Source organism: Saccoglossus kowalevskii, chromosome 3 (assembly GCF_978046115.1).
Source record: "Saccoglossus kowalevskii chromosome 3, keSacKowa6.1, whole genome shotgun sequence".
NCBI lineage: Eukaryota > Metazoa > Hemichordata > Enteropneusta > Harrimaniidae > Saccoglossus > Saccoglossus kowalevskii.
Genome location: NC_140643.1, coordinates 43,212,010 through 43,234,893, shown reverse-complemented (window position 1 = coordinate 43,234,893; position 22,884 = coordinate 43,212,010). Strand labels below are relative to the sequence as shown.

At 38.6% G+C, this 22,884-nt stretch overlaps 1 protein-coding gene across 1 annotated transcript in view; it reads right to left on the bottom strand.

Moving 5' to 3' along the window:
- The window catches only part of LOC102809069 (aldo-keto reductase family 1 member B1-like), a 51,969-nt gene that overhangs the window by 2,267 nt on the left and 26,818 nt on the right, over positions 1–22,884 (bottom strand). The window contains exons 2-8 of the mRNA XM_006822997.3: positions 13,966–14,133; positions 13,609–13,719; positions 7,017–7,097; positions 5,955–6,071; positions 1,288–1,394; positions 424–589; positions 25–116 (exon numbers count right to left, since the gene is read on the bottom strand). Coding sequence (XP_006823060.1) covers positions 25–116; positions 424–589; positions 1,288–1,394; positions 5,955–6,071; positions 7,017–7,097; positions 13,609–13,719; positions 13,966–14,133 — 842 coding nt within the window. The remainder of the gene's footprint in view (positions 1–24; positions 117–423; positions 590–1,287; positions 1,395–5,954; positions 6,072–7,016; positions 7,098–13,608; positions 13,720–13,965; positions 14,134–22,884) is intronic.

Sequence of the window (22,884 nt, the reverse complement as noted above, 5' to 3'; positions counted from 1 at the left end):
ATAAATTGTAAATGTTATACTAACGGATGCCAAAAAGCATCAACTGACATCATCCAATTACGGTTGAGTGATTGTATAGATGTAACCTCTTCTGGAGTTAATTTGAAATTAAATATCTGTGAAAAAAACAAAACATACATACATATACATCATATCATTTAAATGTGCTTAATAAATTATTCAAATTCTAGGATACTGTACAGTAGTGTACTGATAAATCAACATTTTGGGGAGTCAGTACAACTGGTCTAATTGTGAGTGTGTTATTTCAATGGATAATTCACTTATAATGTCTTTCATAACATGTAAAACGCAAGGTATACTGTATACACCGAATATAATAAATATTGTAATCTTTTATGTCTGCTGATTGTCCTGATTCTAACTTTAAAAAAAAGAATTTGACAACAAAACAACATATACCTCAAAATTTTCCTTCATTCTACCTGGATTTACACTTTTTGGTATCACTGCACATCCAAGATCAATGCAAAACCTCAGCAATACTTGTGCTGGTGTTTTGTTGTGCTTGCTAGCAATGGACTTCACAACCTGGTCCTTTAACAAATTGGGATCGTCATCTTTAGCCCTGTAATTACATGTAAAATGTAACATACACTAATGGCCTGTCACACATTGTACATTACAAGTATCAAAACAAATAGTCTGTTGGTTTTTTACGTGGCACACTTATTACAAAACAGTTTTGATAACCTTCCTCCCCTTTTGGCTTTGTCTATGCTATGTTTCACTTTAAATTCTATCATTTTTGAATTTATTAATGTTTATGCTTTCTATTTTTGAACAATATAACCTTGTCAGATGTGCTTCTAATAGAACAAATAAAAATATAACTGCAAGCAGTAATCAAGGTGGTTATGGTACAACAATTATAATTAATGAAATCATGACCATATATGAGGAATGTGATATTTTATATATCTTGTGCTAGTTGCAATGTCCTTTCTGCCACAGTTATGCATATTAATTAGGTCACATGACCAAATATGATCATCTGATATGTCGGTAATATCTCTTGTCAAGTGTCTTTAATATAGCACTAGTTGCATGTCCTTATCTGCAACAGTACTTGAGATATATCACATTTATGCATAATAATGAAGTTACATGAACCCATTTAGGTAAATAATACTTCTATACATGGATTTCAACCATGAGATATGTGTGTGCAGGTGCAACCTGACCCCTCAACAAAAAATCACAGGAAGTTACCCCAGAGAAAAGGGCAAACATTGACAATATTTCAAAATTATAATTTCTACTCACCAAGGCCTGTCCAATGAAGCAAATGGACTGTAACACGTGGTAATGATATTTCGTTCAAGACACCAATTAATTAGTTTAGTTCTGGTAAAATATGGATGTACTTCAATCTACGAACATATACATAAAACAAATTGGATGTAAATTAAGACATTAATGAATTAATAATATTTTGAGTTTACTGCATATTATAGCATGTAGGGAGTTGAGCAATGAAGGATCTCCACTCTTGTCTGTTTTGGGTTGTTTTCCAGACATCTCCCAAGGTCCAGTTCATCATTTTCATTTCGTTTTCTACCATCCAATGGCAGGTAGTTTTGGATCATTCTTTCTTTATTTTTCCTCGTGTTCAGTGTAGGGGTACTTTTGAGATGCTTTTTGATTCTTTCATCATCACGTGCCAAATCCAGTGTACCATCTTGCTATGATGTTATCTATGTTTTCTTGTTGGCATCTATTTAGTAGGTCATGGTTAGATATTGTGTTGGACCAGGAAATCCTACAGATTCCTCTCAGATTTTTTGTATGGAAGACAGACAGCTGTTTGATATCTCTCGCTGTCATTCTCCAGTATTCTGAGCCATAGAGGAGGGTATGGATGACACAGGACAGAGTATGAATGACACAGGACAGAGTATGCATGGCACTGGACAGAGTATGAATGAGACTGGACCGGGTATGCATGGCACTGGACCGGGTATGCATGGCACTGGACCGGGTATGCATGGCACCGGACCGGGTATGCATGGCACCGGACCGGGTATGCATGGCACCGGACCGGGTCTGGATGACACCGGACCGGGTCTGGATGACACCGGACCGGGTCTGGATGACACCGGACCGGGTCTGGATGACACCGGACCGGGTCTGGATGACACCGGACCGGGTCTGGATGACACCGGACCGGGTCTGGATGACACCGGACCGGGTCTGGACGACACCGGACCGGGTATGCACGACACCGGACCGGGTATGCACGACACCGGACCGGGTATGCACGACACCGGACCGGGTATGCACGACACCGGACCGGGTATGCACGACACCGGACCGGGTATGCACGACACCGGACCGGGTATGCACGACACCGGACCGGGTATGCACGACACCGGACCGGGTATGCACGACACCGGACCGGGTATGCATGACACCGGACCGGGTATGCATGACACCGGACCGGGTATGCATGACACCGGACCGGGTATGCATGACACCGGACCGGGTATGCATGACACCGGACCGGGTATGCATGACACCGGACCGGGTATGCATGACACCGGACCGGGTATGCATGACACCGGACCGGGTATGCATGACACCGGACCGGGTATGCATGACACTGGACCGGGTATGCATGACACTGGACCGGGTATGCATGACACTGGACCGGGTATGCATGACACCGGACCGGGTATGCATGACACTGGACCGGGTATGCATGACACTGGACCGGGTATGCATGACACTGGACCGGGTATGCATGACACCGGACCAGACCGGGTATGGATGACACCGGACCAGACCGGGTATGGATGACACCGGACCGGGTATGGATGACACTGGACCGGGTATGGATGACACTGGACCGGGTATGGATGACACTGGACCGGGTATGGATGACACTGGACCGGATATGAATGACACTGGACCGGGTATGGATGACACTGGACCGGGTATGGATGACACTAAACCGGGTATGGATGACACTGGACCGGGTATGGATGACACTGGACCGGGTATGGATAACAGTGGAGCACGTATGGATGACACCGGACCAGGTACACCAGAGAAATGGTTGCTGACAAATGTGCATATGAATACTATAATTGTGTTTTGTCTTTGTAAGCGTGTCCTGGAAAATAAAATAAAACAAACATTGCCACCATTCATCCAATTTGAACTAAATCACACATAAAATGATGTGCATCAATAAACCATGTGTGTTTTAACAAGCAGCCCCTCAAGTGAGGTAGCTCCGATGTTAACAATGCACATTAAAGAATTATACTGAAAAGGATGCAGTAGTTGCCATGGTAATTAAAGACCCTGCAAATGTTTGTTTGTCTCTGTTTGTTGCCTCGACAACCACAGACACAGAGCTTCACAGTTATATTTATATGATGAAGACGAAACAAATCAATTTCTCTAGAAGCAATGTACAATGGGGTCAAGCTGTCAAGCATACTTCGGAACAGAGGTCAAGGGGTCAAGCATACTTGGGAACAGAGGTCAAGGTGTCAAGCATACTTGGGAACAGAGGTCAAGCTGTCAAGCATACTTGGGAACAGAGGTCAAGGTGTCAAGCATACTTGGAAACAGAGGTCAAGCTGTCAAGCATACTTGGGAACAGAGGTCAAGGTATCAAGCATACTTGGGAACAGGGGTCAAGCTGTCAACCGTACTTGGGAACAGAGGTCAAGATGTCAAGCATACTTGGGAACATAGGTCAAGCTGTCAATCATACTTGGGAACAGGGGTCAAGCTGTCAAGAATACTTGGGAACAGAGGTCAAGCTGTCAAGCATACTTGGGAACAGAGGTCAAGCTGTCAAGCATACTTGGAAACAGAGGTCAAGGTCAAGCATACTTGGGAACAGAGGGCAAGGTGTCAAGCATACTTGGAAACAGAGGTCAAGGTGTCAAGCATACTTGGGAACATAGGTCAAGGTGTCAAGCATACTTGGGAATAGAGGTCAAGGTGTCAAGCATACTTGGGAACAGCTGTCAAGCATACATGTACTTGGGAACAGAGGTCAAGCTGTCAAGCATACTTCAGAACAGAGGTCAAGGGGTCAAGAATACTTGGGAACATAGGTCAAGCTGTCAATCATACTTGGGAACAGGGGTCAAGCTGTCAAGCATACTTAGGAACAGTTGTCAAGCATACATGTACTTGGGAACAGAGGTCAAGCTGTCAAGCATACTTGGGAACAGGGGTCAAGCTGTCAAGAATACTTGGGAACAGAGGTCAAGCTGTCAATCATACTTGGGAACAGGGGTCAAGCTGTCAAGCATACTTAGGAACAGAGGTCAAGCTGTCAAGCATACTTGGGAACAGAGGTCAAGGTGTCAAGCATACTTGGGAACATAGGTCAAGGTGTCAAGCATACTTGGGAATAGAGGTCAAGGTGTCAAGCATACTTGGGAACAGCTGTCAAGCATACATGTACTTGGGAACAGAGGTCAAGCTGTCAAGCATACTTCAGAACAGAGGTCAAGGGGTCAAGAATACTTGGGAACATAGGTCAAGCTGTCAATCATACTTGGGAACAGGGGTCAAGCTGTCAAGCATACTTAGGAACAGTTGTCAAGCATACATGTACTTGGGAACAGAGGTCAAGCTGTCAAGCATACTTGGGAACAGGGGTCAAGCTGTCAAGAATACTTGGGAACAGAGGTCAAACTGTCAAGCATACTTGGGAACAGAGGTCAAGCTGTCAATCATACTTGGGAACAGGGGTCAAGCTGTCAAGCATACATAGGAACAGCTGTCAAGCATACATGTACTTGGGAACAGAGGTCAAGCTGTCTAGCATACTTGGGAACAGGGGTCAAGCTGTCAAGAATACTTGGGAACAGAGGTCAAGCTGTCAAGCATACTTCGGAACAGAGGTCAAGGGGTCAAGCATACTTGGGAACATAGGTCAAGCTGTCAATCATACTTGGGAACAGGGGTCAAGCTGTCAAGCATACTTAGGAACAGAGGTCAAGCTGTCAAGCATACTTGGGAACAGAGGTCAAGGTGTCAAGCATACTTGGGAACAGAGGTCAAGCTGTCAAGCATACTTGAGAACAGAGGTCAAGCTGTCAAGCATACTTGGGAATAGAGGTCAAGCTGTCAAGCATACTTGGGAACAGAGGTCAAGGTGTCAAGCATACTTGGGAACAGGGGTCAAGCTGTCAACCATACTTGGGAACAGAGGTCAAGGTGTCAAGCATACTTGGGAACAGAGGTCAAGCTGTCAAGCATACTTGGGAACAGAGGTCAAGCTGTCAATCATACTTGGGAACAGAGGTCAAGATGTCAAGCATACTTGGGAACAGAGGTCAAGCTGTCAAGCATACTTTGGAACAGAGGTCAAGATGTCAAGCATACTTGGGGAAGAGAGGTCAAGGTGTCAAGCATACTTGAGAACAGAGGTCAAGATGTCAAGCATACTTGGGAACAGAGGTCAAGGTGTCAAGCATACTTTAAAACAGAGGTCAAGGTGTCAAGCATACTTGAAAACAGAGGTCAAGGTGTCAAGCATACTTGGGAACAGAGGTCAAACATTTACTCAAACTAATAAATGCAAAAGAGGGACACCAACAAAGGCCATGTTAATAGCATGAACAAGGGAACCTGTCTGTTGAAATGCTTGAAATGAAAGTGTTTTTTGGATCTGAGCATAAAAAAGAAACGGTGATAGATGATGACAAAATAAGAAACTTTTAGTCAAGAGATACATACCCCTTTCCTCTATTTGTGAGATATAACCAAACTCCAAGTTTTATTCAATTACAATTATGCAACTTCTTTCCTGTATCATCAACTCTGTGTTTTTGAGAGCAATTGTGTCTCAAAATCAACAAACCCATATCTACTGACGATCACTAACAACATTTTTGTTATGCATAATGGCATCAGACAATGATGTATTGATAAATTGGATGAACCCAAATGAATATTACCTGATTGGTCACTGGTTTGTGTTTAGCTACACCAAGAATACGTTCCAACTGTTTGTGATTGAAGTTGGAGACACCAATAGACTTGACCAACCCATCATCTACCAGTTTTTCCATTTCCTGCAGAATTTGAATGAGAATGTGAATTACCTAAATATTTATAGCATATTATTTTACACCTGTCACCGTAACGGCATTACAGCGTGCTGTAATTTTGTTGTATTGCACTGGGTATTTTCATCCTACCATATTAGCAAATATGAATTTCTAATATGGAATGATTACGCACGTAATGTCCTCTATAATAATAATAATAATAATAATATTTATTAAGCCTTCGAAACGGCAACAAAATAAAAGAAGAAAAGAAAACAGAAAAGGAAAAATCATACATATATGAAACTGAATAAAATAAAATAAAATTGACAATAGATCTCATGGTGAATTCATACTACTTTCATTTCTGTGTTTCCAAAGATGTTTAAGAAATTTTCGTACTTCTTTAATAACAATGCCCCCCAACTCATAATTCATATTCCATGGAATGTCACCAAAAAGCAAATTAGACTTGAAATTCACCCCCCCCCCCGAGAGAAGGCAAATCGTTAGTGTTGGGGGGGGGGGGGTGATTGGACCCCACACGAAGTGGAAAGTTCACTAAATCTGTTCTAAACGTTTTGGATTATGGCTTGTCCATGATGTATGTCTGGGGGGAAAAGACAGTACCGTGCACAGACACATTGACCTCCGCTGCGTGTCAGTCAATACTCTCACCATACTTGCCATACTGCATATTTGCAGTATCCTTGTAATAACCTGATATTATTCAAATACAGTGATTGATTCAGCCGTGAGAAAGACAGGCAATCAAGAAAATGAGTGAGTGAATGAATGAATGAATGAACAAGTAAATGAATATTTATTTATTATTATTTTTTTTATATTGACTCAATTGAAATAAATAAATAAATAAATAAATAAATAAATAAATAATAAATAAATAAATAAATAAATCAATCAATCAATCAATCAATCAAGGTTAAGACATGTATACTGGCCACATACCTTATATGTATCAAGATAATCAATATCATCTGTTACATATGCACCCGTCTCATCTTTCTTCAGTCCTCCAGTCTCATCAGCCTTTAAGATATAAATTAAAGGGCCATGAGTTGTTGTTTTTGACAACTTTTTTTGTATTTTTCATTCCATGTAATGATAAATAGTCACATGACTCAGTATGTATTACATGGATTAACTTGTAGCCAAAAGATAACCTTTTAAACAATGCAATAAATATTCATGCCAGCTTCCATTTAAGGTAGCAAGACTATTATTTGTGTTGAAAATTAAGATTTTCACATTTATTTATTTATTGATGAAATGCACTATAAACTTTCATCTGATAAATTCGACATACCATAGAATGTCATGTAAGTTGGTTAAAATGTAGATTTTCTGAAGTCATTTGCATATGAATGTGTCAGACACAAGGTCACACAGCCACTGAAAAAATCGCTGATTTTGGTGTTTTCATCTGCCGATTTTATCGAATTATAGCTATCCTATTCCTTTATTTTTTTTAGATTCCAATAGCCTTACACATTTGGATGCCCCTACACATGTTAAAACAGACCTTGATGGGAAAACAAATCGCTTGTGCAGATAAACAAGCTTGAAAATCATTGCTGTGACTTCATGGACATTTTCTAGGAGTTTATGTTTTTCAAAATACTAGTACAAGGTCTTTAACAAAAAATAACGTATACTTATTGTTGTCAGATTAACACCAAATTTTCACAGCTTTAAGGTGACAATGTGAGGAACTTGAATGTGTCCAGACAAACTATTTCATGGATTATTTACCAACATGTTGTGGTTTGAGTTGGGGGCAATGCGACTAAAACAGAAATTAAAATTCAGCACACCACTTTTTAAAAAGCGTTGCTTGAATAAAACTGACCAGACACATTCAATTTACCAGATTATTGAACAACTAGGAAAAATGAAAAAAAAACTTCTTATCACCAGCACAACTGCGTAATTATTTTTTTCACAAAAAAAAATATTTTTTCACCTTTGATTGAGTAACGCGTCGTGGAATGCAGATACGGGCATGTAAAACACATTTTTGAAAAGCTTGAAGTATGGCGATTCCAAAAATATATACTTTCCTGGGTCTATTTGTAGTCATTTGGTCTCAATTAGAAGATGAAAACAAGTATGCAAATAATAGTCCCGCTACCTTAAGAACAGTAGTAGAAGACCCAATCTTTTAAAAATTGACGGGTAGCTGGTTCAAACACATAACCAGGTGATGTGTCATATATATGACATCAAGAAAATTCAACAGTTAAAATCAGTAAACTATTTAAAATTGTTGAATCCATATACCCTCTGCACTAGTTATATATGAAAATTACATGAGTACATCATGCAGTTGAAGAATGGTACATGCAGGTTTTTTTCAATTGTGACACGGAATATAATAAAACATAAATAAGAATGAATGAATGAGTAGAAATCAGATACACTAACAACTGTTGGAGCGTTTACTTGGAAGATTGTTTTGAATATTTTTTCTTAGATTTTTATGATTTTTGTCTGCAAGCTGTCTAACTGTAGGGACCGTAGAGATAGGCAAGTGTATCCAATTTCTACTCACTCAGTTATTCTAATTTATATTTTCTATATCAAGTTGAAAAAAGATGCATCTATCTTATGTACTGAAAAGTTTTGGTTGGTAAACCATCTTGCAGAAGACACAGAAGAAAATGGTGCATAGTATGTACGTTGTTGGTGTAAAGACGTCACAGGAGGAAATAGTGCATAGTATGTACGTTGTTGGTGTAAAGACGTCACAGGAGGAAATAGTACATAGTATGTATGTTGTTGGTGTAAAGACGTCACAGGAGGAAATAGTACATAGTATGTATGTTGTTGGTGGTAAAGACGTCACAGGAGGAAATAGTACATAGTAAGCATGTTGTTAGTGTAAAGACGTCACAGGAGGAAATAGTACATAGTAAGCATGTTGTTGGTGTAAAGACGTCACAGGAGGAAATAGTACATAGTATGTATGTTGTTGGTGTAAAGACGTCACAGGAGGAAATAGTCAATAGTATGCATGTTGTTGGTGTAAAGACGTCACAGGAGGAAATAGTACATAGTATGTATGTTGTTGGTGTAAAGACGTCACAGGAGGAAATAGTACATAGTATGTATGTTGTTGGTGTAAAGACGTCACAGGAGGAAATAGTACATAGTAAGCATGTTGTTGGTGTAAAGACGTCACAGGAGGAAATAGTACATAGTATGTATGTTGTTGGTGTAAAGACGTCACAGGAGGAAATAGTACATAGTATGTATGTTGTTGGTGTAAAGACGTCACAGGAGGAAATAGTACATAGTAAGCATGTTGTTGGTGTAAAGACGTCACAGGAGGAAATAGTACATAGTATGTATGTTGTTGGTGTAAAGACGTCACAGGAGGAAATAGTACATAGTATGTATGTTGTTGGTGTAAAGACGTCACAGGAGGAAATAGTACATAGAGGCTAAACAACACCATGGAAGAGCTACTATGATACTAAATGGCAAACATCACAGAATTACAGACACTGTCAGGACAGCAACACAAACAACGAAAATATAAATAATTACCAATAATGACAGTGACGATAAAGAAAAAAAAGAGACAATGTATATACAATGAAATGACACCAAATTACATCAATATTGGTCACTGGAATACAGCAGGCCTAAGATATAACTACAAACCAACTCGTCAAACATTGGATAGCAAAACAGAAAGAACATTAGACATAGAACATATCACATAAAAAACTACCACTTTTATGCAATGACTGAGACCTGGCTTGACAAGGAAAGTAAAGGACTGATACCAAAACCAATGGGATATTATGTGTATCACAAAATTAGAACAAAAAATAAGAAAGCATGGAGATCATCAGGTGGTATCAGCATTTTTATCAGAAATAGTATAAAAGAAGGAATCCAAATCATACCAACAAGAAATAGCTATACAATATGGTGTAAATTAAGAAAAAAGTTTTTCCATTTAGAAAAAGATGTTTAAATTGGGACAACATACATACCACCAAAAAATTCAAGTTATTACAACCAAAATAACAATGACCCATATGAAGAACTGCACAATGAAATACAAGAATTCAAAATGAAAGGAAATATAATCATACAAGGTGACTTCAATGCAAGAACCAAAGAACTTGAAGATATTATTATAGATGATGAAGACAAGTTACAAACAAACCTCCCAATACCAGATACATACATTTATGATACAAACATCAAGAAAAGGAGAAACGCAGACACATGGAAAAATGAATTTGGAGAAGAACTTGTTAGATTATGTAAGACAAACCACTTGAGAATAGTAAATGGAAGAACTCCCGGTGACTGGTCAGGAAAACTGACATGTTATAGTTACCATGGTGCAAGTACTGTTGATTACAGCATAGCTAGTGAAGAACTTCTTAAGAGTATCATTCATTTTGAAGTACAAGAACTACATACAACCAGTGACCACTGCCCAATCAGAACAATTCTAAAAACACAAAGTAGTTATAAAGAGAACATGGATATAAATAAAAACCTACAGGCGCAGGCACCATCAAAATACCAATGGAACACAATAAATAAAGAACTGTATAAAATCTACATGAAAACAAAGGAGAGCGAAGACATTGCAAATACATTCTTAAAAAATTACAATAACAGCAAAGAAAGTGATGAGATCGCTCATGAATTTCAAACATTAATGGACATATTTGCAAATAAATGCTCCATACATAAGAAAGTAAAGAAGAAAACACAACAAAACAAAGTAAAATTCACTGATAGACAATGTAATATGATGAAAAAGGAATTACAAACACTTTCAAAAATGTTACAAAAAAATCCAACAGATGGTAAACTAAGAATATGTACTACACTAAGAAGAAGAAATTCAAAAATTATGTAAAGAAACTACAGAAAGAGAAACAACAAAAATTATTATCAAACATTGAACAAGCAGATGAGAACGATGAAGTACAAACTTTTTGGAAGAAGATAAACTTATTAATACAGACAAAAGAAAACAGTTCAATAAAAGAAATTCCATATACAGCATGGATTGAACATTTTCAGAAAATCAGTAGAAATGATACAACTCCCATTGAGAGAATAAAAGAAATCGAAGACAGGCTGTTGCAGCTAGAGAAAGAAATGGACAACAATCATGAACTAAACAAACCTATAACATTACAGGAAATTATTCATGCAACAAGAAAACTGAAAAACAATAAAGCAACTGGACCAGACGGAATACCAGGAGAACCGTTGAAATATAGCAACAAAATAGTGAAACAAGCTTTACAACAAATGTATAACCACATCTTGGAAACTGGTATTTATCCACAGTCATGGAACACAAATGTTATAACACCAGTACACAAAACAGGTGATAAAATGGATATTAATAACTACCGTGGTATATCTATTAGCAACATCATTGCTAAAATATTTAGTAGTATTATTAACAAAAGAATATCCAGCTATTTAGAAAGTAACTTCACCATACATCCAAACCAAGCAGGTTTTCGTAACAAACATCGCACTACTGACCATATATTGACACTCCACACCATTATTAAAAAATATCAATTAAGAAAGGAAAAAATATTCTGCTGCTTTGTGGATTTAAGAAAATGTTTTGATACAGTGTGGAGAACAGCACTGCAATATAAACTACTGAAAAATAACATCAACGGTCAAGTATATAACATTATGAAAATGATGTACAAAAACATGGACTTTGTTATAAAATTAGGAGATGTTATAACACCACATTTCAAGCTAGATAATGGTGTTAAACAGGGCTGCCCTTTAAGCCCAACATTGTTTAACATCTTTATGAATGACTTTATTGAAGGACTGTCAAATATTGAAATGCCAGCACCAGACTTAGATGGTAAACATATTAACTGTCTACAATATGCAGATGACATTGCATTATTGTCTACTACAAAGGTAGGGCTACAAAATGCACTAAATTACCTTCATACATATACAGTTAGTTGGGGGCTACAAGTCAACACATCAAAAACAAAAATTGTCATATTCAGGAAAACTGGTGTAAAATATTATCACAAAAATTCACCTATGGAAAAGAAGAAATAGATGTCAAAGAACAATACACGTACCTAGGAGTAATTTTTAAGTCAAATAGTAATATTGTAACTACAGCTGATAGACTAGCAGACAAAGCATACAAAGCACAATGTATACAATCACAACTATATTTACATAATACAAATAATATTAATATTAAATTAAAGCTGTTAAATATGACCCAATTACCAATCCTAACATATGCAGGAGAAATTTGGGGTGTCCTTCTCAAACCTGCTACATGGGATAAGACAGAAACTGAAAAGTATCACATCCGTTTCTGCAGACAAATTTTAAATTTAAATAATAAGACAAACAAAATAGCCTGTAGGATGGAAATGGGACGGGAACCCCTTATCTCCAAAATATACTGCCAAGCAGTTAGGTATTATAAACACCTAATAACTCTTGACTACAACAACTTGGCATACTATGCACTGAAGGAAATGAAGAAAAATAATTACCCGGGGTCATGGTTGAAGTCATTAGAAGACAACTTAGAAATATATACTAAATGTAATATAGATAATATAACAATACAAGAAGTGATAATTTCAATTAGAGAATATTACACTAACACATGGAACAATTAATGACAATAAAAGAGATGATGCAAAACTGCGCACTTACAGTACATACAAAACCACACTAGACATGGAACATTACATAAAACACATAGATAACAGACATTACATCAAAATACTAGCACAATTTAGAACAAGTAGTCACAAACTAGCTGTAGAAACAGGAAGGTACACAAAACCAAAAACACTGATAAAAGACAGATTATGCACCCACTGTAAAGAAATAGAAGATGAATTACATCATTTACTAGAATGTAAACTGTACACAGAACACAGAGATGACATATATAATATCCTTAAAGAAATTAACAGTGATTACCAAAACTTAAACAAAAAAGAACAATTTAAACTTGTACTACAGTCACCAAATACAAACCATCTTATCACTCTCTGCAAATATTTAGTTAAATCTAAACAAGACTAATTCTTTTATTTTGTCATGTTCTTTTATATTTTTTACATATTCTAATGCTACATACAGTGATACTTACATATCACTGTATTTTAATATTTCTTATATTATTAATATTTGTCTGTAGTATTCTTGTCGTTCACTAATGTTGAATTGTTCACTAATGTTGAATTCTTTTTAAATCAATTTTTATATTTCATGTACTTTTATTATTTACTTTATTAATCTGAAAACCTAAAAGGAAATGTTAACTCTTTCTTTACGGTATTAATAAAGCATTATTCTATTCTTCTATTCTTCTAGTATGTATGTTGTTGGTGTAAAGACGTCACAGGAGGAAATAGTACATAGTATGTATGTTGTTGGTATAAAAGACGTCACAGGAGGACAATAATAGCACAATAGAATGTACAATATTATGCAGTTCAGACCACAATGATACTTAAACTTAAACTAATTGTACCTGTAGTGGTATAGGTGTATGTATCAAATACAAATCAATATAATCCAACTGTAACTTCTTGTAGGATTCCATGAAATTTTTACGTACAGATTCTGGAGACAAGTATAACAGCTGTGAATACAAATAATACTAGATCTAATATAAAATTAAAACAAAATTTTTTTTTGAAAACTACATAAAATTTCATTGAATTTCAAACACTAGGAAGACAGTGATTTAGTATAAGTAATTATTCTGAGTAGACATAATTAATACCATCTTTAAAGTTTGACACAATGCATATCTGCCACGTGACAGTCAAAAAATGCAGTTGCATAAATTATACACAGCAAGTCTATCAATTGTAATAATATTAACCTTAGTAACGATGAAAAGTTCTTCTCTCTTAACTTTTCCATCACTGAGAACTTCTTTCAAGGCATCTCCGATTTCTTTTTCATTGAAATATGCATATGCAGTATCAAAATGACGATAACCAATGTCAATAGCAGACTTCACTGCATTACCAACTTCATCAGGTTTTGACTACAATATAAATCAAACAAGCCATGCATGGCACAGTCCCCGTTAGTTATCAAATTTAAGATATATAGTTTTGTTTATAGTAATATAGCTGGAATATAACCATGGAATATGATTTTTTAACATTAAAATGATTGACATTTGTATCTGATCGTCAAACAAGTACTTATCCATTTTGAATACATGTATATATATATAACATGATGTATAACGAATATATAAAATTTGAATATAATCAGTCGAAGCATTTAAGAGATATGGCTCTAGAAGCCCAATCATTAAAACAAAATGGCTACCAGTCAGCCATTTTTAATTCAATCTGAAAAATAAAATGACGTGCATCAGGAACCCGTAATGTCTAATGTATGTACCAAGTTTAAACGAAATCCATCCATAAATGCGTGATATTTGATGATTTTTTAGCACAAAAATGACCACCATTCGGCCATTTTGAATAGTATCGTCAAACCAATATATCTGTTTATCTATGACATGAGTATAATGAATATTTAAAATTTGAATATAATCAGTCAAAACAAGTCAGAGATATAGGTCTAGAAGCCCATCCATTAAAACAAAATGGCCGCCAGACAGCCATTTTGACTCCAATCTGAAAAATCAGGTACCTGTAATGTCTAATATATGTATATATGTAAGTTTGAACAGAATCCATCCATAAATGCTTGATATTTGATGATTTTTTAGCACAAAGATGGCCACCGTTTGGCCACCAGTCGGCCATTTTGATTCTTACCTGAAAAACAAAATTATTTGCATCAAGGTCCCATAATGTCTAATGTATATACCAAGTTTGAACAAAATCCATCTGTAAACAGCCGAGAAATGCTTGATTTTGATGATTTTTAGCACAAAAATGGCTGCCATTCAGCCATCTTGAATCAGATCGTGAAACAAATTGACATGCATATGTATAATATCATGTATGATGTATGTGTGAAGTTTGATTGTGATTGGTCCAGGCATTTCTAAGATACAGGTTCAGACGCACGCACAGACTCACTCACGCACGCACGCAGACACATGGAGGTTTAAACATAAGTCCCCGTTTTCGGACTGTGTCCGAACGGGGACTAATAAAGCTTAGAAATAACTCCTGTGTGCTATGAGGCATGAAGTACAAATACCAAATACTGTATTCATTAGAAGCACATCACATAAAACAAAACTTGTATTTATTGCATAAAAAACTTATTTTGACCACAGACTTGCCTTTACACTTGAGCAGATGCGATTCAAACAGGGCGAATATATGGCATTGAAAAACATAACTGCAAGCACTGATCAGAGTGGTTCAAAATGGCTATGATATAACAACAACAAATATTAAATGAAATCATCATCATTTATGATGACGTGCATATATATGATATTTCGATTAGATATCTTGCCTGACAAAACAATTATAGTGCTTAATATAGTTGTATGTCCTGCCTATCTACAGCAGTGCTTTATATCATAAGTGATATGCGAGTATGTTCATGATTCCCTTATATCATAAGTGACATTATGTGAGTATGTACATGATTCCCTTATATCATAACTGATATTATGCAAGTATGTACATGATTCCCTTATATCATAAGTGATATTATGCAAGTATGTTCATGATTCCCTTATATCATAAGTGACATTATGTGAGTATGTTCATGATTCCCTTATATCATAAGTGATATTATGCGAGTATGTACATGATTCCCTTATATCATAAGTGATATTATGCAAGTATGTTCATGATTCCCTTATATCATAAGTGACATTATGCAAGTATGTTCATGATTCCCTTATATCATAAGTGACATTATGTGAGTATGTTCATGATTCCCTTATATCATAAGTGATATTATGCAAGTATGTTCATGATTCCCTTATATCATAAGTGACATTATGTGAGTATGTACATGATTCCCTTATATCATAAGTGATATTATGCGAGTATGTACATGATTCCCTTATATCATAAGTGATATTATGCAAGTATGTTCATGATTCCCTTATATCATAAGTGACATTATGTGAGTATGTTCATGATTCCCTTATATCATAAGTGATATTATGCAAGTATGTTCATGATTCCCTTATATCATAAGTGACATTATGTGAGTATGTACATGATTCCATTATATCATAAGTGATATTATGCGAGTATGTACATGATTCCCTTATATCATAAGTGACATTTTGCAAGTATGTTCATGATTCCCTTATATCATAAGTGACATTATGTGAGTATGTTCATGATTCCCTTATATCATAAGTGATATTATGCAAGTATGTTCATGATTCCCTTATATCATAAGTGACATTATGTGAGTATGTACATGATTCCCTTATACCATAAGTGATATTATGCGAGTATGTACATGATTCCCTTATATCATAAGTGATATTATGCAAGTATGTTCATGATTCCCTTATATCATAAGTGACATTATGTGAGTATGTTCATGATTCCCTTATATCATAAGTGATATTATGCAAGTATGTACATGATTCCCTTATATCATAAGTGACATTATGTGAGTATGTTCATGATTCCCTTATATCATAAGTGACATTATGTGAGTATGTTCATGATTCCCTTATATCATAAGTGACATTATGTGAGTATGTACATGATTCCCTTATACCATAAGTGATATTATGCGAGTATGTACATGATTCCCTTATATCATAAGTGATATTATGCAAGTATGTTCATGATTCCCTTATATCATAAGTGACATTATGTGAGTATGTTCATGATTCCCTTATATCATAAGTGATATTATGCAAGTATGTACATGATTCCCTTATATCATAAGTGACATTATGTGAGTATGTTCATGATTCCCTTATATCATAAGTGACATTATGTGTGTATGTTCATGATTCCCTTATATCATAAGTGATATTATGCGAGTATGTACATGATTCCCTTATATCATAAGTGACATTATGTGAGTATGTTCATGATTCCCTTATATCATAAGTGACATTATGTGAGTATGTTCATGATTCCCTTATATCATAAGTAACATTATGTGAGTATGTTCATGATTCCTTTATATCATAAGTAACATTATGTATGTTCATGATTCTCTTATATCATAAGTGACATTATGTGAGTATGTTCATGATTCCCTTATATCATAAGTGACATTATGTGAGTATGTTCATGATTCCCTTATATCATAAGTGACATTATGTGAGTATGTTCATGATTCCTTTATATCATAAGTAACATTAAGTGAGTATGTTCATGATTCCCTTATATCATAAGTGATATTATGTGAGTATGTTCATGATTTCCTTATATCATAAGTGACAGTATGCAAGTATGTTAATATCCACCATCTGTCCAAAAATTACCTAATTATCATGCAAATTAGGCAATTAGTATGTATGGATTTAACCTAAGACCTAATCAAATCTACGCATTAGCCAAGAGCATCCATGCATTGAGTTTCATCAAAAAACAACACATGATTCTTGATATTAGTAGAACAGACGGACAGACACATACACTTGTATTGCTACCTGTTTTGTTTCTAGGATTAACTGGATTAACTTTTATTATACTGGTAGTTGCGTTATGTTTGGATTAAAACACGTCTTTATACGTGTATAGGGTTGTGATTTAATTGAAGTTTAATTAAATAAGAATGTGACTTGATAAGAAATGTTCGTTAAGCTTAGGATTAGCATGTCGTTGGAAGTTGGTATATATCTGTATTTTTGTCCATGCAACATCAGTAATGCAAGTACACAAATTAAGACAGACAGACTAACTGCGTACTAACTGTGTACTTCGAACATGCAAGTCAAAAATAGAAGGCAAGTGAATTTGAATAAATTACTAATACTAAGCAATAGAATCAAATGATAAACACTACAGTCATACTGTAAATATATTTAACTGAAGAGGAAGGAATCTATTTCAGTGAAACATTGGAAATCCAAACATCAAAGATTATTTGTGCACAAAAATAAATACAAAAATATTTTCTAATTCATCTAACTTTTGGCATGCCAGTTTCTGTTTGACCGGGCCTAGTGGATGCCAGTTTGTGTTTGACCGGGCCTAATGGATGCCAGTTTGTGTTTGACCGGGTCTAGTGGACGCCAGTTTGTGTTTGACCAGGCCTAATGGATGCCAGTTTGTGTTTGACCGGGCCTAGTGGATGCCAGTTTGTGTTTGGCTGGGCCTAAAGGATGCCATTTTGTGTTTGACCAGGCCTAATGGATGCCAGTTTGTGTTTGACCGGGCCTAGTGGACGACAGTTTGTGTTTGACCGGGCCTAGTGGATGCCAGTTTGTGTTTGACCGGGCCTAATGGATGCCAGTTTGTGTTTGACCGGGTCTAGTGGACGCCAGTTTGCGTTTGACTGGGCCTAAAGGATGCCATTTTGTGTTTGACCAGGCCTAATGGATGCCAGTTTGTGTTTGACCGGGCCTAGTGGACGACAGTTTGTGTTTGACCAGGCCTAATGGATGCCAGTTTCTGTTTGACTGGGCCTAGTGGATGACAGTTTGTGTTTGACCAGGCCTAATGGATGCCAGTTTGTGTTTGACCGGGCCTAATGGATGCCAGTTTGTGTTTGACCGGGTCTAGTGGACGCCAGTTTGTGTTTGACCAGGCCTAATGGATGCCAGTTTGTGTTTGACCGGGCCTAATGGATGCCGGTTTGTGTTTGACCGGGCCGAGTGGACGCCAGTTTGTGTTTGACCAGGCCTAATGGATGCCAGTTTGTGTTTGACCGGGCCTAGTGGATGCCAGTTTGCGTTTGACCAGGCCTAATGGATGCCAGTTTGTGTTTGACCGGGTCTAGTAAATGCCAGTTTCTGTTTGACCGGGCCTAGTGGATGCCAGTTTGTGTTTGACTGAGCCTAGTGGACGACAGTTTGTGTTTGACCAGGCCTAATGGATGACAGTTTGTGTTTGACTGGGCCTAATGGATGCCAGTTTGTGTTTGACCAGGCCTAATGGATGCCAGTTTGTGTTTGACCGGGCCTAATGGATGCCAGTTTGTGTTTTACCAGGCATAATGGATGCCAGTTTCTGTTTGAAAGGGCCTAATGGATGCCAGTTTGTGTTTGACCAGGCCTAGTGGACGACAGTTTGTGTTTGACCAGGCCTAATGGATGCCAGTTTGTGTTTGACCAGGCCTAATGGATGCCAGTTTGTGTTTGACCAGGCCTAATGGATGCCATTTTGTGTTTGACCAGGCCTAATGGATGCCAGTTTCTGTTTGACCGGGCCTAATGGATGCCAGTTTGTGTTTGACCAGGCCTAATGGATGCCAGTTTGTGTTTGACCGGGCCTAATGGATGCCAGTTTGTGTTTGACCGGGTCTAGTGGACGCCAGTTTGTGTTTGACCAGGCCTAATGGATGCCAGTTTGTGTTTGACCGGGCCTAGTGGATGCCAGTTTGCGTTTGACCAGGCCTAATGGATGCCATTTTGTGTTTGACCAGGCCTAATGGATGCCAGTTTGTGTTTGACCGGGCCTAGTGGACGACAGTTTGTGTTTGACCAGGCCTAATGGATGCCAGTTTCTGTTTGACCGGGCCTAGTGGATGAAAGTTTGTGTTTGACCAGGCCTAATGGATGCCAGTTTTTGTTTGATTGGGTCTAGTGGACGCCAGTTTGTGTTTGACCGGGCCTAATGGATGCCAGTTTGTGTTTGACCGGGCCTAATGGATGCCAGTTTATGTTTGACCAGGCCTAATGGATGCCAGTTTGTGTTTGACCGGGCCTAGTGGATGCCAGTTTGTGTTTGACCGGGCCTAATGGATGCCATTTTGTGTTTGACCAGGCCTAATGGATGCCAGTTTGTGTTTGACCGGGCCTAGTGGACGACAGTTTGTGTTTGACCAGGCCTAATGGACGCCAGTTTCTGTTTGACTGGGCCTAGTGGACGACAGTTTGTGTTTGACCAGGACTAATGGATGCCTGTTTTTGTTTGACCAGGTCTAGTGGACGCCAGTTTGTGTTTGAGCAGGCCTAATGGATGCCAGTTTGTGTTTGACCAGGCCTAATGGATGCCAGTTTGTGTTTGACCAGGCCTAATGGATGCCATTTTGTGTTTGACCAGGCCTAATGGATGCCAGTTTGTGTTTGACCGGGCCTAATGGATACCAGTTTCTGTTTGACCGGGCCTAATGGATGCCAGTTTGTGTTTGACCAGGCCTTATGGATGCCAGTTTGTGTTTGACCAGGCCTAATGGATGCCAGTTTGTGTTTGACCAGGCATAATGGATGCCAGTTTCTGTTTGAAAGGGCCTAATGGATGCCAGTTTGTGTTTGACCGGGCATAGTGGACGACAGTTTGTGTTTGACCAGGCCTAATGGATGCTAGTTTGTGTTTGACCAGGCCTAATGGATGCCAGTTTGTGTTTGACCGGGCCTAATGGATGCAAGTTTGTGTTTGACCAGGCCTAATGGATGCCAGTTTGTGTTTGACCAGGCCTAATGGATGCTAGATTCTGTTTGACCGGGCCAAATGGATGCCAGTTTGTGTTTGACTGGGCCTAATGGATGCCAGTTTGTGTTTGACCAGGTCTAATGGATGCCAGTTTCTGTTTGATTGAGATTAATGGATGCCAGTTTCTGTTTGACCGGGCCTAGTGAACGACAGTTTGGGTTTGACCAGGCCTAATGGATGCCAGTTTGTGTTTGACCGGGCCTAATGGATGCCACTTTGTGTTTGACCAGGCCTAATGGATGCCAGTTTGTGTCTGACCGGGCCTAGTGGACGACAGTTTGTGTTTGACCAGGCCTAATGGAAGCCAGTTTGTGTTTGACCAGGCCTAGTGGACGACAGTTTGTGTTTGACCAGGCCTAATGGATGCCAGTTTGTGTTTGACCAGGCCTAATGGATGCCAGTTTGTGTTTGACCAGGCCTAATGGATGCCATTTTGTGTTTGACCAGGCCTAATGGATGCCAGTTTCTGTTTGACCGGGCCTAATGGATGCCAGTTTGTGTTTGACCAGGCCTAATGGATGCCAGTTTGTGTTTGACCGGGCCTAATGGATGCCGGTTTGTGTTTGACCGGGCCGAGTGGACGCCAGTTTGTGTTTGACCAGGCCTAATGGATGCCAGTTTGTGTTTGACCGGGCCTAGTGGATGCCAGTTTGCGTTTCACCAGGCCTAATGGATGCCATTTTGTGTTTGACCAGGCCTAATGGATGCCAGTTTCTGTTTGACCGGGCCTAGTGGACGACAGTTTGTGTTTGACCAGGCCTAATGGATGCCAGTTTCTGTTTGACTGGGCCTAGTGGATGAAAGTTTGTGTTTGACCAGGCCTAATGGATGCCAGTTTTTGTTTGATTGGGTCTAGTGGACGCCAGTTTGTGTTTGACCGGGCCTAATGGATGCCAGTTTGTGTTTGACTGGGCCTAATGGATGCCAGTTTGTGTTTGACCAGGCCTAATGGATGCCAGTTTGTGTTTGACCGGGCCTAGTGGATGCCAGTTTGTGTTTGACCGGGCCTAATGGATGCCATTTTGTGTTTGACCAGGCCTAATGGATGCCAGTTTGTGTTTGACCGGGCCTAGTGGACGACAGTTTGTGTTTGACCAGGCCTAATGGATGCCAGTTTCTGTTTGACTGGGCCTAGTGGACGACAGTTTGTGTTTGACCAGGCCTAATGGATGCCAGTTTTTGTTTGACCAGGTCTAGTGGACGCCAGTTTGTGTTTGAGCAGGCCTAATAGATGCCAGTTTGTGTTTGACCAGGCCTAATGGATGCCAGTTTGTGTTTGACCAGGCCTAATGGATGCCATTTTGTGTTTGACCAGGCCTAATGGATGCCAGTTTGTGTTTGACCGGGCCTAATGGATACCAGTTTCTGTTTGACCGGGCCTAATGGATGCCAGTTTCTGTTTGACCAGGCCTAATGGATGCCAGTTTGTGTTTGACCAGGCCTAATGGATGCCAGTTTGTGTTTGACCAGGCATAATGGATGCCAGTTTCTGTTTGAAAGGGCCTAATGGATGCCAGTTTGTGTTTGACCGGGCCTAGTGGACGACAGTTTGTGTTTGACCAGGCCTAATGGATGCTAGTTTGAGTTTGACCAGGCCTAATGGATGCCAGTTTGTGTTTGACCGGGCCTAATGGATGCCAGTTTGTGTTTGACCAGGCATAATGGATGCCAGTTTCTGTTTGAAAGGGCCTAATGGATGCCAGTTTGTGTTTGACCGGGCCTAGTGGACGACAGTTTGTGTTTGACCAGGCCTAATGGATGCCAGTTTGTGTTTGACCAGGCCTAATGGATGCCAGTTTGTGTTTGAGCAGGCCTAATGGATGCCAGTTTGTGTTTGACCGGGCCTAATGGATGCCAGTTTGTGTTTGACCAGGCATAATGGATGCCAGTTTCTGTTTGAAAGGGCCTAATGGATGCCAGTTTGTGTTTGACCAGGCCTAGTGGACGCCAGTTTGTGTTTGAGCAGGCCTAATAGATGCCAGTTTGTGTTTGACCAGGCCTAATGGATGCCAGTTTGTGTTTGACCAGGCCTAATGGATGCCATTTTGTGTTTGACCAGGCCTAATGGATGCCAGTTTGTGTTTGACCGGGCCTAATGGATACCAGTTTCTGTTTGACCGGGCCTAATGGATGCCAGTTTGTGTTTGACCAGGCCTAATGGATGCCAGTTTGTGTTTGACCAGGCCTAATGGATGCCAGTTTGTGTTTGACCAGGCATAATGGATGCCAGTTTCTGTTTGAAAGGGCCTAATGGATGCCAGTTTGTGTTT